Source organism: Aotus nancymaae, unplaced genomic scaffold (assembly GCF_030222135.1).
Source record: "Aotus nancymaae isolate 86718 unplaced genomic scaffold, 86718_ANA_hifiasm-v0.15.2.pri h1tg000053l, whole genome shotgun sequence".
In the NCBI taxonomy this organism is placed as follows: Eukaryota; Metazoa; Chordata; class Mammalia; order Primates; family Aotidae; genus Aotus; species Aotus nancymaae.
In genome coordinates, this window is record NW_026988467.1 from 4,876,980 (window position 1) to 4,895,444 (window position 18,465).

General features: G+C 59.3%; 1 protein-coding gene across 11 annotated transcripts in view; it reads left to right on the forward strand.

Annotated features, from left to right (window-relative positions):
* Nucleotides 1–18,465, forward strand: part of CAMTA1 (calmodulin binding transcription activator 1) — a 964,678-nt gene that overhangs the window by 857,420 nt on the left and 88,793 nt on the right. For 8 of the 11 annotated variants that reach the window (XM_064363183.1, XM_064363184.1, XM_064363186.1 and 5 more), the window contains 4 exons: nt 775–915; nt 2,444–4,290; nt 10,084–10,210; nt 16,730–16,864. In XM_064363183.1, the coding sequence (XP_064219253.1) occupies nt 775–915; nt 2,444–4,290; nt 10,084–10,210; nt 16,730–16,864 (2,250 nt within the window). Of the gene's footprint in view, nt 1–774; nt 916–2,443; nt 4,291–10,083; nt 10,211–16,729; nt 16,865–18,465 lie in introns of those variants that run through there. The other 3 variants (XM_064363192.1, XM_064363191.1, XM_064363193.1) reach the window with 3 other exon arrangements.

Genomic DNA, 18,465 nt, shown 5'->3' on the forward strand with positions numbered 1-18,465 from the left:
GGGTCTGCTCCAGCTGAGAAAACTGCTCCGCTGGAAAAGTCGGTTTAGACTTCCAGTCCCCATCCTGCCAGGCAGGTGGGGAAACCCCAGCCCCAACCCCAGGGACTGAAAAAGTTCAGGGCGGAAGGTTGAGCCCAGAACCCAGGGCAGCTGTTCAGATGGCCGCCATCAGTCAGCACTGGGCACTGCAGCACCTGCTGTCCCGGCCACGTGGGTCCTTCAGTCCCGTGCCCATCGTCACTGGCCCCTCCTGCATCTGCAGTCCCTTTGGGGCGAAGAAGTCCAGTGAGGGCAGGAAGCCAGAGCCTTGCCCCTCGGGGCGGGGCTCCTCCCCACACCGTCCCTCCTGTTGACCCACCTTGATCCTGAGTCTCCGCGAGAGGCTCCCAGGCTGGGAAGTCCCTCCGCCTCCTGTCCGCTCTTTTTCCGTCCTTGTTCCCTTTCTCTTCCATGCCAACACTTCTGGAAGAGCCGCCTCGTGCACCCTGACTTTAGAAAACAAAAGCAAAACTATGCAGTCCACACCCTGGGCTGCACCATAGGCAAAGGGAGCGAGGAGGTGGAGGAAGAGCTCAGAACCCCAGTGGGAGCAGGGGGTCCAGCGGGACAGCCTGGCCTCCCTCCCCCTCCTCCTCTCCTCCTCATCAAAGATAGGCTCCCCAGCAGAGAAAGGGCTGCTGTCAGGGAGGGCCTGGGTCCTACCCCTCAGTCCCCCCACCCAGACCCCCTCTGCACCCACGGGCTCTGACAGCCCCTCTGCCTCTCTCTTCATAGTCCATGGCATCAAGTGGACCTGCAGCAATGGGAACAGCAGCTCGGGCTTCTCGGTGGAGCAGCTGGTGCAGCAGATCCTCGACAGCCACCAGACCAAGCCCCAGCCGCGGACCCACAACTGCCTCTGCACCGGCAGCCTGGGTGAGCAGGGGCTCACGGGGCAGGCAGGCGCCGCGGGGGGGTACCGAGGGGCCTTACCAGGCAGCCATCATGGCCCTCCTCTGTGGGGGGAGCCGTGACATCTAGTGAGGGAGGAGGGGGACAGTCAGGGACCGGGCGGCACTGCCGCACCCAGCACAGACACAGGCAGGCCGTTGGCCTCGTCCTGCCCTGCAGCTGGCTGGCAGCCCACTCTGGGCAGGAGGGAACAGTGTCCAGAAGGGAGGTTTCCTCCACGAGTGGGTTAGGAACTGGGGGCAGCAGAGTTGGGGGAGCGGGGAGCTCCGGGGCTCAGGGCCTCCACTCAGGCCCACACTCTGGGGCATCCTCTGCCAGAGGGCACTGAGGTCTTCAGGGAGACCTGCCCTGCGCCAATGGTACCACGCAGGCTCAACCTCTTTCTTTAACCTCTGTCTCCTCCAAGAACATGAAGCATCCCACGCTGTCTCTCCTAATGTGTCTGTTTTTCTGATAATGGTATTTGCTCTTTGAAATGTGCGTTCTCCTCTCCCTGGGCTGGCTTAATTAGATATTCCCATTAGAGGGTCGTGTCATTTCTCTGCGAAGTCTTCGTGCATTTAGGAGTCTTGGTGCTGAGGCTGTAACAGGATCAGGGAGGACTCACCCTTTCCTCAAAAGCAAAGTGACTGTTATCAGATGAAATGAAAAAGGTGAAAATAGCCGACGGGCGGGTGAGAAAAGCCATCCTGGCCTGCCGGGGCTGGAGGAGCTGCAGGGAGGCTTTGCCGAGCTCAGAAACGCTCAGCTCCGGAGGCTTGTTTCTTGCCTACGTCTGAAATGAGGAGCGAGGGCTCTGTCCTGGCTTAGGATCTAAATGGCTTTTTGTCCCCCAGAGAGCCTAGGACAGGCCTGGGCTGACGTACCTTTCTGCCTCTGGAGCAGGGTCTAGAACTCTCTTTGGTCCCAGGGCCTAAGAGCTGGGCCTGAGAGTGCTTTCCCATCACCTCCCCGTCGACCTCTGGTTGCCAGGCCCCGGGGGGCTCCTTATCAGGGTGCCTGAAGAACAGGGCTGCTGAAACAGGGCACAGCCTGAGCAGCTGTGGGAAGTTGGGGAGGGAGGTGGGGTAGGATATGGACATAGCCACCCTCCCAAGGCTCAGCCCCCTTGCCAGCAAAAGCCCTTCCAGATGAGTGGTGTCTGCCTCTGATGGTGGAAGGGACTTTCCTGGATGGTGACATTCTCTCCACCTTCTGCTTCCTGACTTCCCCTGTGCTTCCTATTCAAAAAGAGCATCAAGGGCAAAGCCCCCCAGTCTTTAAAGAAGGGTCCAAGGGCCATGGGACGGCCCCTGGGCTTGGGGTACATGTCCGACAACTGAGGGTCTGTGGCCTGCCTGGGGGTTACCGAGCCTGGGCTTTGCCAGGGGCCCCAGCTGCTGTGGGGCGGGTCTGCCACGGTCCCCGAGCTGACTCTCTTTTCGTGTGTGCATGTGTGTGTGCACGTGTGTGCCTGCGTGTGTGCGCGTGCGTGGTGTTCTGATCTCTGCAGGAGCTGGCAGCAGCGTGCATCACAAGTGTAACAGTGCCAAACACCGTATCATCTCGCCGAAGGTGGAGCCACGGACTGGGGGGTACGGGAGCCACTCGGAGGTGCAGCACAATGACGTGTCTGAGGGCAAACATGAGCACAGCCACAGCAAGGGCTCCAGCCGCGAGAAGAGGAACGGCAAGGTGGCCAAGCCCGTGCTGCTGCACCAGAGCAGCACCGAGGTCTCCTCCACCAACCAGGTGGAGGTCCCCGACACCACCCAGAGCTCCCCTGTGTCCATCAGCAGCGGGCTCAACAGCGATCCGGACATGGTGGACAGCCCGGTGGTCACAGGCGTGTCCAGTATGGCGGTGGCCTCTGTGATGGGGAGCTTGTCCCAGAGTGCCACGGTGTTCATGTCAGAGGTCACCAACGAGGCCGTGTACACCATGTCCCCCACCACTGGCCCCAACCACCACCTCCTCTCGCCTGACGCCTCTCAGGGCCTCGTCCTGGCCGTGAGTTCCGACGGCCACAAGTTCGCCTTCCCCACCACGGGCAGCTCGGAAAGCCTGTCCATGCTGCCCACCAACGTATCCGAAGAGCTGGTCCTCTCCACCACCCTCGATGGTGGTCGGAAGATTCCAGAAACCACCATGAACTTTGACCCTGACTGTTTCCTTAATAACCCAAAGCAGGGCCAGACATACGGGGGTGGAGGCCTGAAAGCCGAGATGGTCAGCTCCAACATCCGGCACTCGCCGCCCGGGGAGCGGAGCTTCAGCTTCACCACCGTCCTCACCAAGGAGATCAAGACCGAGGACACCTCCTTCGAGCAGCAGATGGCCAAAGAAGCATACTCCTCCTCCGCAGCGGCCGCGGCAGCCAGCTCCCTCACCCTGACCGCCGGCTCCAGCCTCCTGCCGTCGGGCGGCGGCCTGAGTCCCAGCACCACCCTGGAGCAGATGGACTTCAGCGCCATCGACTCCAACAAGGACTACACGTCCAGCTTCAGCCAGACGGGCCACAGCCCCCACATCCACCAGACCCCCTCCCCGAGCTTCTTCCTGCAGGACGCCAGCAAACCCCTCCCCGTCGAGCAGAACGCCCACAGCAGCCTGAGTGACTCCGGGGGCACCTTCGTGATGCCCACAGTGAAAACGGAGGCCTCATCCCAGACCAGCTCCTGCAGCGGCCACGTGGAGACACGGATAGAGTCCACCTCCTCCCTCCACCTCATGCAGTTCCAGGCCAACTTCCAGGCCATGACGGCGGAAGGGGAGGTCACCATGGAGACCTCTCAGGCAGCCGAAGGGAGCGAGGTCCTTCTCAAGTCTGGGGAGCTGCAGGCCTGTAGCTCCGAGCACTACCTGCAGCCCGAGACCAACGGGGTGATCCGCAGCGCCAGTGGCGTCCCCATCCTCCCGGGCAATGTGGTGCAGGGGCTCTACCCTGTGGCCCAGCCCAGCATCGGCAACGCCTCCAACATGGAGCTCAGCCTGGACCACTTCGACGTCTCCTTCAGCAACCAGTTCTCCGACCTGATCAACGACTTCATCTCCGTGGAGGGAGGCAGCAGCACCATTTATGGACACCAGCTGGTGTCGGGGGACAGCACGGCGCTCTCGCAGTCAGAGGACGGGGCGCGGGCCCCCTTCACCCAGGCGGAGATGTGCCTGCCCTGCTGCAGCCCCCAGCAGGCGAGCCTGCAGCTGAGCAGCTCGGAGGGCGGGGCCAGCACCATGGCCTACATGCACGTCGCCGAGGTGGTCTCGGCGGCCTCGGCCCAGGGCACCCTGGGCATGCTGCAGCAGAGCGGACGGGTGTTCATGGTGACCGACTACTCCCCGGAGTGGTCTTACCCCGAGGTAAGCTGCCACTGCTGCCGACACCTGTCACCCGCGCTCCCACCCACCTCGCCAGCCCCTGTGCCACCATGCAGCTAAGGGATGCAGGTGGCTGCTCTTCTGAGTAGTCTCTGCACCATAAAGATGACACTTTCCCCTCCTTGCATCCCCACGGCACTCAAACACCTCCGTCTTTCACACGGCGGTTCTCAAACTTCACTGGGGCAAGTAGCTTTAAAGTCAGGGGGTCCTTGGCCAGCTGCTGTGGCTCAAACCTGTAATCCCAGAACTTTGGGAGGCCAAGGCACGAGGATCGCCTGAGCCCAGGAGTTCCAAGCCAGCCTGGGCAACATAGTAAGACCTGGTCTCAATAAAAAATAAAAAAATAAGCTGGGTGTGGTGGGGCCTGCCTATGGTGCCAGCTGTTCTGGAGGCTGAGTCAGGAGGAGCACTTGAGCCCAAGAGGCTGAGGCTGCAGTGAGCTGCAATTATACCCCTGCACTCCAGCCTGGATGACAGAGTGAAGCCCTGTCTCAAAAAAAAAAAAAAGAAAAAGGGTGTCCTTGGAGGCAAAATGCTCCCCCAGCTCCTGCCAGAGCTGTCTGCTGTTTCTTGGTTTATGTGTTAAGGGTTCATCTATGTTTTGCTTTGCTTCTTTTTTTTTGAAAAGGGGTCCCAGGGTTGCTTAAAAAACATTCAAAAGTCACCATCATCTGATCACCCACGTCCACTGCTTTCTCTCTGCTTCTCTAAACCAAACAAGAACAAAAACCAAAAATCACTCTCAAAACTAAACAGGGCACAGCATTCTGGAGATTCTTCTTAAGTAAACCTGGCACTCTGCAAAATTCAACACGGGTCATAGAATGCAGGATTCCAACCTGCGTCCTCCCCCAGCCCCCAGGCCGTCTCAGCTCCCAGGATCTGACTTTGAGAACCACTACTCCAAAGACCAGGGCACAAGTAGTAGAGGAATCTCTGCCTTTTCTCTAGAGCAGAATCGCACAGGAAGGGGCTAGAGGGGCCTGGGCTTTCCCTACATAACCTGGTGCCCACAGCACCTGCCTCCTGACCCTCCCCAGCCTGCCTGGCTGCTCAGGGGCCAGCATGTACACCACAGGCCCTGATTGGACACTTCCTGGGAAGTGGCTGCCCACGGCCCACTCGGTTGGAAAACACCAAAGCGGGGCTGTTATTTCCTCACCCTTCTTGACCGCTGGCAAAGCGAGAAAGTCTGTGTACAGATGTCCCCAGCTCTCAGGAAGATTCCACATCAGCCCAGGTAGCCGCCCAGCCTTGGGAGGGGAGCGGCCTGGAAATCAGGCAGGTGTCTGCGCAGACCGGCTGCTGCCCGCGAGCCGGGTCCGTGCACAGCGTGTTGAGAAACGGAGAGGTGGCTGCCGTGTGTATGCGGTCAGGAACATGGCGCTGGGGCCGGACAGTCTGGATTCGAATCCCAGCTCCACACTTACTATCCGGTGACTTCGGGCAAGGCCACCTCTCTTTTCAGGTCTCTAAGTTGGAGCAATGTGACCTCTGGGGCTGTTGTGAGGACTGATTGGGAAAGCACTCAGCCCAGCGCCTGCCTCTCCGGTGTGTGTCCACCTGGTCCCACCCCTGGTAGGAAGAGCTGGAAGGATCGGACTGGCCTCCCTCTTGGCGTAGCTTGGTGTGGTTGTGTTTCTGACCCCCTGCTGTTTTGTTTGTTTGTTTTTGAGAAGGATTTCTGCTTTTGTCACCCAGGCTAGAGTGCAATGGCGTAGTCTGGGCTCACTGTAACCTCCGCCTCCCAGGTTCAAGCCATTCTCCTGCCTCAGCCTCCAAAGTAGCTGGGATTATAGGCTTGCACCGCCACGCCCGGCTAATTTTTGTATTTTTAGTAGAGATAGGGTTTCACCATGTTTCCCAAGCTGGTCTCGAACTCCTGACCTCAAGTGATCCGCCCATCTCTGCCTCCCAAAGTGCTGGGATTACAGGCACGCAACACCACATCCAGCTAATTTTTGCATTTTTAGTAGAGATGGAGTTTTGTCATGTTGGCCGGGCTGGTCTCGACCTCCTGGCCTCCAGTGATCCACCCGCCTTGGCCTCCCAAAGTGCTGGGATTTCAGGCGTGATCCACCATGCCCAGCCCTGACAGCCTAGTCTTATCAGTGACTCTGAGCTCAGTGGCACCTTCAGAGTGCCCACCACACCCCTCACCCCACCCCACAAAGGCCGCCCCGAGCTTAAGAAAGTGATGCAGAGGGACAGGGAGGAAGGCCAAGACCAGGGTGCAGGGGGAAGGTCAGAGCTGTCTTCTGGTCCTGGTTCCTTGAGATCTGACTCTCTGGGCCTCAGTTTCCTTACGTGTAAATGGCCGAGAGGGGGTGGCCTTGAGGCACTCCCAGTCCTAGGACCTGGGAGATTTGGTCCTTGGGACACTTAGAGGCGCTCTGGAGCTCTTAATGCCTTGCAGGAACTGGGAGGTGGGAGGAGGGTCTCCTCTTTCCCCGGGGTCCTGGCCTGTGAGTACAGGCCCTGGCTGGGTGCAGGCCTAACCTCAGCCTCCTGGGTGTCCTCACCCAGGAACGGGACATTGGCAGGCCAGGCTCCTTCTGTGCCTTCCCGGGCTGCAGATCCCTAAACCGTCTCTCGGAGATAGTCAGTTCAGCAGCTCACCACGCGAGGGCGGCCCTGGAACAGGAAAGCAGTGGCAGCCTGGGCAGCCCGGCAAGAGAGAGCGGCCAGCCCCAATTTTGCAGAAGCCCTCCATGCTTCCAGTTACCCAGCACCAAAAGCAGCTGAAATCCAGCTTGATTTGGGAAATGTGCATACGCCACCTAGCTGGGCTCTTTGGGGCCCCACCTGGCCACACAGTGAGGCCTCGAGACTGTGAAGGGCCCCTTCCTCCTTGCTGTCCTCTCCCACCCAGGCAACTGTCCCCAGGCCACTGTCCCCACACTACAGCAGGGCCCCCCTCCTTGGTTCTGCAGGAGACAGCACCTTCTCTCCTGACACTTGTCTCCCTTCGTCTGGCCCTTGTCCTGTCCCCTCCCTGCCAGCCTGTCTGTGCACTGACGGCCTCAGGAGTCCAGTCTGGCCGAGCCTTGCCAAGCTCCGGGAGGGCTCTACAGCTGGGCACGTCGGCGGGGGCCTTGCTTCCCGGTCTGCAAAATGGGGTTTGGCTTAACAGTTACTCAGCACCCCACCCAGCTCTAAGCCTCAGTGCATCCACTTAGCAGGAATGCGACAGCCAGGGCATCCTGCTGTCGTCTCTTCTCTGAGTGGCCATCCCTCCCACAGGCTGCTCCCATTTCTCCTGTCTCTGTCCACCCCTTCACCTCCAGCTGCAGCTGGTCATCAGCGCGCGCGCACGCACACACACACACACACACACACACACCCCAGAGGTGTCCCCCTATGCCCCAGCATCTGCCCTGGCTGCATCAGACACCAGGCCCTTTATCTCAGGACACAGAGGCCTCAGATGGCATTTCGTGCCCCCTCCCTGCCTCCCTGACACCCTCCTGCGTCATCTCCCACCACTGACACTCCTGCCGCAGCAGGTAGAAGAGCCTGCAATTACAGCCGTCGGGCATGCGCGTCACCACCGATTCAGCGCAGCCAGGCGGGCTGTTGCCATGGGAACCGTCCCCTGAATGGATGGATGCTGAGCTGTCCTGCGGCAGTTGCCATGGAGAAGGTCTTGATGTTCTCCAGTAATTTCTGCAGCTCTTTGTTCCCGGCAGCAGCCCCAGCTTCACGCTAGCAGCTGTTGCTCGCGGTTATTATTTTTTCCCTTTTTCTCACATGGTAACTGTCTGTGGCCTTTTGAAGTCACTGCTCTTCCACTTCCCAGGATCCTGGGGGATGGTGCCCTGAGCCGGCCTTCTGCTGCATCCAGACATCCCAAGTCAGGCTCCACCTGTCCACTGGCACTCCTCCCAGCCCCTTCCACTTCCATGGGGCTCCAAATATCCCTGTGCATCTGAATCAAGGGATGCTGCAGCCGAAGGGCCCCTAGGGAGCAAATGCCACCCAGAGAGGCTGGGCTACTTGCCTGAGGACACACAGTTACTGAGGGGCAGGAGCAGGCCTCCTGCTTTTGGCTCTCAGTCCTGAGTTCTCTCTGCTGCCCTAGTAGTAAAGTGACCTCCCAGGCCAAAGCAAGGCTCGTGCAAGCACGCGGGTGGAACGTGCCTTCCAGCCCGGAGAGCCCCTTCCGTGGAGGAAGGTTCTTTTCCTGGCTGGGCACTCGGAAGAGCCACTTCCACCTCATCCCTGGAAGCGCCCCCTCCTGCTGCCAATGCCCTGGGTCAGGCCTGGGTTCCCGGAACACTGCGGGGGTGCCTAGGCCAGGCTCTGTGTAGAGGTCAGGGCTCCCTCCAGGGGGGTGGGCCAGGGCCCATGAGAGGCCGAGCAAGAATAAGTGAGTGACTGCCCAGGAGGGAGCGTCTGGCTGGCACGGAGCTGGGGCGGTTGCCTCTGGCCTGGAGCGGAGGGGAAGGTGGGCCCACAGCAGCTCCTCACTCCTACCTCCCAGTCTCCAGCCTGGACACTAGGTGATGCTCTCCGCCCTGACCTACGCAGCTCTCCGCCCCCCTGCAGGGAAAGGTGTTTACTGGTTTGGGGGTGGGGTGGATGGCGCCTCTGGGGTGGGTCCACCCAAGGTTAGCCAGGAGAGCCCGGGAGGCCAGCACCCCCACCTTCCTCATCCCCAGAGAGAGCCTCCCTCCACTCAGTGACCAGACCCTCTCCTCTGCTAAGCTGTAAGTAGGGGACCTACCAGGTGCCGTCCACCTCGCACCTCCCTCTCTCATCACTAAGCAGGACAATGGCCACAAAGCGTGACTGCCCGGGGGCCTGGACAGGAGGCCGCCCTCCTGCTCTGCTTTCTGCGGCAGCCCCAGACTGGTCTGAGCAGGGGTCAGGGAGTATCCCAGCCCTTCTGATGCTCTCCTGATGCTGGGCGCCCTGGGAGGTTCCTGGGGGTGGGGTCCAGCCTCTGGGAAGGTCATCTGACGCTGCTCCCAGCCAGGCTGCACAGTCACTGGTTGCTTGTGGGACGCGGGGACCCCAGGCCAGCTGTGTAGGAAGCAGCATAGACTCAGGACCTTTGATGGCTTAGCACAGGGGTGGTGGGGGGAGGGGGCAGATGCTCAGCCCCGTTCCACCCGCAGCCCCCAGCTCTGAGCCCCAGATTCAGCTCCCAGGGCAGCCTCTGAGCGTCTCCTGCACTTACGGCTTCTGTTTCTTCAGCCGGCTCTTCCCCCGACCCTGCTCCGGGCCCCCTCACCTTGCCATCCCCACAGCCTGGGGATCCTGGGTCTCTCCTCAACTCCCTGGGCTGACCCTGAGATGCTCAGGCCTGTTTTCAAACCTTGGAGTTCCCTCAATCTGTCCACAAGCGAATGACAGAGCAAGTCCCTTCCCTGCCCTCGGCTTCCTTCCAGGCCAGTTCTCAGGGGGATCGTGGGCTGAAAGGGTTTGCAAAACTCTGCACTTTCTTCTGTCTCTGATCTGCGAGTTACACAGGAGAGAGGGTCAGGGGTTGGAGCTGCCGGTTCGGCTGGGTGCCAACAGAGGGAAGAGCCTGGGCTTCCTGGGGGGCCAGGGAAGGGTTGCCCCGGGGCCCTCGTCCTGCCGTAGCCCTGGAGCTGCGGTTCTCAGAAGTCAGGGCTCACTGGAATCCCTGGAGTGAGGGCCTGGGAATCTGCATGGAGGGAGGGGTGCAGACCCCCATCTGAGCCGTGCAGGCTCAGGAGGGCTTCCCCCCGGTGCTTCCCTCGGTGGCTCACACTCCAACTCTGTTCCCCTCTCTGTTCCCTGCAGGGAGGAGTGAAGGTCCTCATCACAGGCCCGTGGCAAGAAGCCAGCAGTAACTACAGCTGCCTGTTTGACCAGATCTCAGTGCCTGCATCCCTGATTCAGCCCGGGGTGCTGCGCTGCTACTGCCCAGGTGAGAAGGCCACCCCCAGCACCCCCTGACCCCCGAGGAGAGTGTGGGGCCTGAGGAGCACTGGACTCAGAGTCGGCCTCGGGGTGACCTTGAGCAGGTTGTGTCATTACTCTAGGCCCTGGTTTCTAAGGCTGTGAAGAAGCGGATCCCAGATAGTCTATTAGAACGTCATCTGCTCTGGCTCGGGGACCCAGTATCGGACAGGGACATGGGCACGCTTGACTGGGATTTTGAAGAGAGCGTGATGAGAGCATTAGTTAGGGAGGGAATACGCCAGGCGATGTATCCAGGAATGGCCACAGTGGGAAGCTGCCACCACTCTCAGCCCAAAGGGCAACTAGAGCTGGTGAGAGCTGGGGCAGAGGCCACCTCTGCAGCAAGGCAGCCTCCCTTCACCTGCCCCTGCCTCCCACGGCCTGAGCCAACCAGAAGCCAAGAGAGCCTAGGCAATGCCGTCCACAGGCTCCGTCCTCCTGGGGCCCAGAGCAGGTGGCAGGAGGCTGAAGGAAGCCTGGCAGGGGCGGAGGGAGACGGGGTGGGGGTGGGGTAGGGGGTCAATCTAACAATACTCAGCACAAACTCCTTTGAGAATGTAACAGAGCCATCTACCCTATGCCCAGAAAAGGTACATGCACATAATTTGCTTCCAATTCAGGAGCTCAAAGATCCCCCAAGAAACCCATTCAGGAGCCCCTCTGTGCTGTCCCTGTGGCTCTGAAGCCTATCATCCTGGGTCCAGCATTATCTGCTTGGCATGGTGTCCCTGTCTGGTCAACTTGTGATTGACCTCTAGCCATCACTGCTTCCCCACTCGCCTGTCCCATGGGGTCAGGGACTGTGTCCTTCTTGGTCACCATTGTATCCCCGTGGCTGGCAGAGTGCAGGACGTGTCACAGAGGAGGATGGAGACTGTGAAGGAATGAATGAGTCTCCAGACATCTAAAGTCTGTCTCTAGAGCTCATGTCTTCTGCTCCTGGGCTGGTGTTGGCAGGACCCCCTTGGCGGCCCCATGCCATCATCGCCAGCCCTGGGGACGGCCTGTCCAGTGAGCCCTGACCATGAACAGGAGAGGGGGTGAGGATGCAGGGGTGGGAAAGGGCAAGGAGACCCACTCCTGTCCTCTGACGGCAGGGAGCCTAGAAAGCAGTGAAGATGCTCCCTGTAGAAGACTACCTGGAGGAGAGGCTTGGGGTGGGGGATCCCGACGGCAAGAACAGAGACGGCTGGTGCTGGGCAGGCCCCAGGGCACTTCTAGGTTCCACCCAGGGTGGTCCGTCCTGAGCCTGGGCTGCCCAGCTGTCTGCCACCCCACCCCCATCCCGCCGCCCTTGAACCATGCCCCCAGCCTGGGGCAGCTGAGCTCCACCAAGCATTTCTCCTTTTCTCCTTCTCTCTCAGGCTCTTTTTGTTGTTTTGTTTTGAGGTGGAGTCTCGCTGTGTCGCCCGGGCTGGAGTGCAGTGGTGCCATCTCAGCTCCCTGCAACCTTTGCCTCCCAGGTTCAAGCCATTCTCCTGCCTCAGCCTCCCTAGTAGCTGGGACTACAGGCTTGTGCCACCACACCTGGCTAACTTTTGTGTTTTTAGTAGAGACGGGGTTTCACCATGTTGGCCAGGCTGCTCTTCAACTCTTGACCCAAGTGATCCGCCCGCCACAGCCTCCCAGAGTGCCAGGAATACAGGCATGAGCCACTGCACCCCACCTCTCTCCGGCTCTTCTTGTAGCCACCAGAGCGGAAACCCCTGCTCCAGGGCTGGCTACACACTCAGCCTCTGCTTGAACCTCCTTCCTCACAAACTTCCTGGGAGTCAGCACTGCTGCCCATGGTGCCCACCCACCCCCTACTGGCCCAGCCCTCCCCTCCCAGCCCCCACCTGCTGGACTCCAGAAGGCGCAGCCCTGCTCAGCCTGGGGCACAGCCAGCCGGGGCGGCAGCCGGGCCGGATCTGCCTATCACAGCACAGGGCTGTGTGCAGCTGATGGGGCCCCCGCCTGGCAGGAGTCGGGGCGAGGACCCCGTGGTATGAAACAGTCCACTCAACACCTGCCGCCGGAATGGGACCTGGCTGTCCTATAAATAGACGCCACTTCCTGTCCCCGGTTCTCGCCTGGCTGAGGGCCAGGGCAGGGCTGTTTAGGTCTGCCCTCCGTTATCTGACCCCTCCACAGAAAAAGAGGACTGGTCTTCATGTGCCCCTGGATGATGTCCCAGGTCAAGACCTGGAGAATCCTGGGGGCTGGAGTCAGCCACACTCGGGTCCATCCCAGATCAGCCAGAAACCATCTGTGTGGCTGGAGCTCAGTCCCTGACCTCTCTGGGCCTCGGTTTCTACAGCTCTGAAAACTGCCTGCCAGCAGGGCGAGAGCAGTGAGTGAAAGGAGGTGTGTGAATCCCCTGGCCCAGGCGCTCCATTCCCAAAGCGTTCCCGTGAATGAGTCCTTCATTCTCCCTTTCCCAAGGGGAGTTTGGAGAGGGAACCAGGGCAATTCAGGTCTCGGCAGGCAGTTCTCCTGGTCCTGGGGGATTCCTGGGTCCCCAGAGATGGCAGGCAGAGTCTGCCCAGGCCACTCACCCTCCTAGTCATTCAGGCTTATCATATTAGCCATAATATGTCTCAGACAGAGGGACCAGGAGCCACAAGCCTCAAGGCAAACTGAGAACTGGGACCCCTCTGCTAGGGCCAGCATTCTGTCTTCAGCTGAGTCCAGAACTGAGACACATCCAGTGCTCTGTAAAATAGTACCGGATGTATTCATTCATTCATTCATTCATTTTCCAAATAGCTTTTGAGTAGCCCTTGCTTGCTGTGCATGGACTAGAGACCTCAAGTGGAGCAAGGAATGAGACCCTGCCTCTCACCGGGCCCCTGATCGCAAGGAGCTCTTGGTCCAGGGAGGAGCATATTGTGCAAATGTATCACTGCTCACTGCCCTGGGAGATGATGCTGGCTGCTTGGGGACCTCATCTCTGGGTCTTCCCAGAGGCATCTGAGGCTGAGCTTGAAGGATGAACACTTGCGCCTCACCAAATGCGCCTCACCAAAAAGACAGGCTCAAAGGCGTGGGAGCACAAGCCAGGAACGACACGGGAGAAGGGACACTGGCGACACAGACAACCAATGCCCACCTGTCTCTGGGGTCCCAGCCCAGTGCACCCGCCCAAGCAAAACAGATGAGGCGACTCTCCCCTGACTGAGAACAGGGTCCTGCCCTGGCAGCTCCCACAGCGTCACAGGCAGCAGAAGACATGCAGGCACAGAATGTGTCTTCTACAAGACCCGGGGTGCTTCAGGGGCAGGAGGGAGCCAACCAAGTTGGGGAAAGAGGCAATGCAGGCTTGGAAGAAGACAGGGGAATCCACCAAGAAGATGCTGCTGGCTAGAGAGCCCCGCCCTGGATTCCTAAGAGGTCACAAGAAGACAAAAGATGAAATTCAAAATGAGGGCCAGGTGCAGTGGCTCACACCTGTAATCCCCGCACCTTGGGACGCCGAGGTGGGCAGATCACTTGAGGCCAGCAGTTCGAGACCAGCCTGGCCAACGTGGTGAAACCCTGTCTCTAGGGTTTTGTCAGCTACTAGGGAGGCTGAGGCAGGAGAATCGCTTGAACCTGGGAGGCAAAGGTTGCAGGGAGCTGAGATGGCACCACTGCACTCCAGCCTGGGCGACACAGTGAGACTCTACCTCAAAATTAGCCAGGCGTGGTGGCAGGCACCTGTAATCTCAGCTAGCAGGGAAGCTGAGGGAGGAGAATCGCTTGAACCTGGGAGTTGGAGGTTGCAGTGAGCCAAGATCGTGCCACTGTACTCCAGCCTGGGAAACAGAGCGAGACTCTCTGAAAAAATAAATAACTAAATAAACAAACAAAAACAACAAAATGAGGTGAAGAACTGGATTTTGAAACAATTCATTCAACAGTGAACATCCTACTAACGTTCTACTGCAGGGAGACAGAAAACAAGGAGAAAAAGAATAAGCAAGATACCTGGTAAAAACTGTATCCCAACAGTAGAATATGAGAATAATGTCACCTGGGAAGAGGGAGGTTCCTTCTGGAACATGGATGAGCAAAGGCCTCTCGCAGGCTGGGACCTGGATGATGGGATGGAGCCAGTCATGGGAAGTGGGAGGAGCATCCAGGCCAGGTAGTGGGCAGGAGAAGTGCAAAGGCCCTGAGGCAGAAAGAGGCTTGGCAACTTGGAGAATCTAAAGCCTGAGACAGCCGCTGGCTGCAGGACAGTGAGCAGTGAATGGGGAGGTGAACGCGGTAAGACTGGAGATGATAGCAGGAACCAAAGCAAACCGTGTCCATCTTTCTACATCATAGGAAGGAGTTCGGTTTGATTTTACTTGCAATGGGAAGCTGTTAGCTTTAAGCAGGGAGTGGCTTGATCTAAATTACATCTTTAAAGATGATCCTGGGTTGTAGGGAGGAAGAACAGAAGCAGGGAAAGCACAGGAAGAAGGCAGAAGGCTGATCTTTCCAGGTGTAAGGAGAAGGGCTCCCTTGGGCACCACACTCCTCCCGGTTTCCTGTAGGGGTGCTGGGCTGTGGGCCCTGGTGCTGGATTGTGGCCTCCCGACACCCTCCCAGCAAGACTGGGTCTCAGATGCGCTGACGTTGCCTTCGACAAGAAGCTAATGCAGGAGTCTAGGCAACAAATGATGGCGGCGTGGACCAGAGCCTTGGTGGAGATGGAGAGCAGTGGTGGACCCAGGAAGCAGGGATGGACCCGGGACTCACTGATGAACTGCATAAGCGGGGAGGGGAAGAGCGAGTCCAGGCAGCCTCGTGGGTGATGGACCTGCAGGGTCGGGGCTGCTGGGCTGGGACCCTGGACACCACAGCAGGTCCCCTCTGCTCCATCTCTCTGGGAAGGAAGGAATGCCTTGGAGTCTGCCACCATTCCAGCATCGCTGCAGGCTGTGCAAGTGCCAGAAGATGGTGGAAGAGCAGTGGCAGTTGAAGGGCCCCCCAGCTGGGACACATTGTCCTGGAGAAGCCGAGAGCTCGCCGAGGCTGGCAAGGAGGCTGCTAAGAGGAGCAGCTCTGAGCGAGCTCCAGTGGGTGTAGGTGTTGGCCACCTGCCTTCCTGTTGGCAAGCCAGGACTATCTCCAGGGCAGGCATGTGACCACAAGCTTGGGGACCCGCCCAGGGATGCCGGCAGAGCCACAGCAGTTTCTGGACTCCTGCCCAGGCATCTCAGAGGCCTACGTGACCTCCACCGTGGAGTCCTTTGGTTCAGGTTGTGGCCTGGAGCTGAGGTTCCAAGTCAGGGTAGAAAGCACAGGGGAAAAACCCCTGGGTCCCCTTGGACAGCGACTCCTGAAGACCTGCCCTGGGGACAATGGCAAGATGGCTGCTGCCTTAACACATCCACCCAGGGTGGACAGCGGCCACTGGCCAATGAGTTGGTTTTCCCATGGGGACTGTGATCTGCATCAGAGTCCTCAGAGGAAAGCTGGCGCTCTGCTCTGTCCAAGGGAGTGGCTGACTTGGACGGCTTCCTTGAGTCCATAAGCTCCTGAAAACCAAGAGCCCAAACAGTAACTCGATCCCCGTGTGTGTGTCCTCCCTGGAAATCCGTACTGGGGAGGCCCTGGGTATCAGTATCTGGTATTCCAGAAAGGCAGGGCAGAGGGCGCAGAACCCGGACATCTGCCAGGGACGAGGCCTGGCAGGGCAGTGTGCGCACCCACGACTGCCCACGGGCCACTTCTGTGGGCCACAGGCCAGCCCCCAAGATGCCAGCATGAGCCGTGGAGAGGCAGCCTCCACCCCAGAGCTGCAGCAGGTCTCCGCTGCAAGCTGGCTTCCTCTTACTCACAGTGAGAACAGACCTCGTTCATTCCACATGGGGCCACAGCAGTTAATGAGACCTACCGGCGCCCTGCCTTCCAGAGCTCACTGTCCGGCCTTTGGAGGAAGATGCAACCTTCATGCCAGCATCCCTGGCTCAGCATCCACTGGGGTTGAGCTGGGACCAGTTTAACAGAGGCACATCTGAAGCTCCCTCATCGGGAGGCAGAAGAACTTCTAAGAATACAGGGGATGGCTCGTTCAGTGAGTCAGGACAAGCTTGTAGGAATAGGTAAAACAAAATAAGCGCAAATAAGTCCAAAGCAAATGTTGTACCCGAACCCCACCCAGGACGGATGGCACCGGGGGGAAGCCAGCCGTGAGGCAGAGGTGGGGCTCATTCATTCATTCATTCACTCGAGGGAGCCAGCCATATTGAGCACCCAGCCCCTGCCCTCACTGGGGCAGAGGAGCAGAGGCACAGTTACAATACATGAGAGTCGTCACAGGACAGCTGGCTGAGTCTGGGTGAACTGAGAAGGTTCCTAGAAGAAGCATCGCGTTTGGGTCTCAGACGAGCAGACATAGGCTGCCATTAAGCAGAGCTAGACGTTAACCAATGAAGGGTAGTGGGGAGGGATATTCCAGGTCCCGTGTGGCTCATCAGGCTGGAGGGTACCCGCCCGCCCTTGACCTGCTCTCTCTTCCTCTCACTTTCAGCCCATGACACTGGTCTTGTGACCCTACAAGTTGCCTTCAACAACCAGATCATCTCCAACTCGGTGGTGTTTGAGTACAAAGCCCGGGCCCTGCCCACGCTCCCTTCCTCCCAGCACGACTGGCTGTCGTTGGACGGTAAGAACAGTGCTTGGCAGGCACCAGGGGGAGGGGTGCTGGGGGACTCTGTGCAGTGTGTGAGAGAAGAGTAAGCACCCAGAAAGGGGCAGGAAGGGGTGCCAGTGCGAGCGAAGGAAGGCCGGCTGGGTCTCCACCACCAGGCTGAGTGCCGATGCTGTCACTGGCTGACCCCACCCTCACTCTGGGAGAGACTGGAAAGTATGTGAGTGTGGCCTGTAGCTGGCACTCCTGCTGGGCTGTCTGGCCAAGCAAGCCCAGGGGAGCTGAGGTTCCTCTGGCGAAGGACCCCAGGCAGCAAGGTCCAAGCACCCACTGTGCCCCTCCAGGGCTATTTCCACGGCTTCCTGGAAGCACAAAGCATTCCCAGAGGCCATTGCCAAGCTCCAAGCCTCTCGAGGAAGAGGCGGGGAGGCAGCTCAGCCCTGGGCTTCTTTCCGATTTGGAGGCTTGCTTCTGCCTTTTGGGGCTCACCAGCCAAACCTTCTCCTGGAAGCCCTCAAATGCCCTCAGCTCCAGCTTCTTGGCTGATTTTATTTGCACCTCTGCCCTGTTGCAGCCTCTGTGGCAAGCCCAGGTTTTGACTGTGGCAGAGGGTTGAGTGTCAGGGAGCCCCAGTGCCTTCAAGGGAGCGGCAGGACCCGGTGGTCGTACTGAGGCAGGGGCTCCGAGAGCTGCCAGTCTTGTCCATGGGGGTCGGTGAGTGTTGGAGGTCCCCACTGGGGTACCAGGGGCTCTGCAGAGAAGAGCTGCCAAAGGCAGGCAGGGACGCCAGGGTCAGAGGCTGCGCTTTCCCACCCGGGCACATGCCAGGAGGCCAGAGCTGACCAAGGCCTGGGGGCTGAGCCCCGTGCACTGGGGATGAGGTGGAGGGATGCCTGTTCGTGACCTCAGTATTAGGGCAGCCCGCAAAGGTGGCAGTCCATGGGGTACCTTGCTGGAGACCGTGTGGGCCTGGGATGTTGCGGTCTGGGCTAAGCTGAGCCAGGCCCCCCTGCAGGGGTGGGGGTTCTCTAAGCAACACCCCCCACCCTGCACTCACAGCTGGCCTTTTGGGTCTCACCTCTCAGGCTGCCGCTTGCTGTGGATTGCTGGAGGATTTCCGGGCTTGGGTACAAAGTTCTTTTCCTGAATCACCCATTGTGTAAACCTCAGCCTTATCCCAGCAGCTCCTGCCCCAGCCAAGAGAGGGTGCCAACAGCCGCCCTGGCTGGTGAACCCTCAGGAGATATTCCCTGGGGCGGCTTTGGGTCAGCAGGCTCTGCACCCTGGCAGTGGCTGCCCTGGGGCACCAAGCTGCCCTTGGCAGCATTCCTGGCTGAGGCTGGAGCCAGTCAGAGCTGCGATGATGACCCGCAGGATGTAACAAAGAAGGGCAGAGTGACCAGGGGCTCCTGTTTAGGAAATCCAGTTTCAGTTTTGCAGAACAAATGGGGAATGGAGTCGGGAACTCTGCAGAACCCTGGCTCTCCCTGAGGGACCTGGCCAGCTTCACTAGGGTGAACCCAAGGTGCTGGGACCAGTGCAGGACCCTGCCTGGCAGATGGAGCCTTTTCAGAGAGCAAAGTCACAGCCAGGCAGTGCCCCCAGAGCTCAGAACA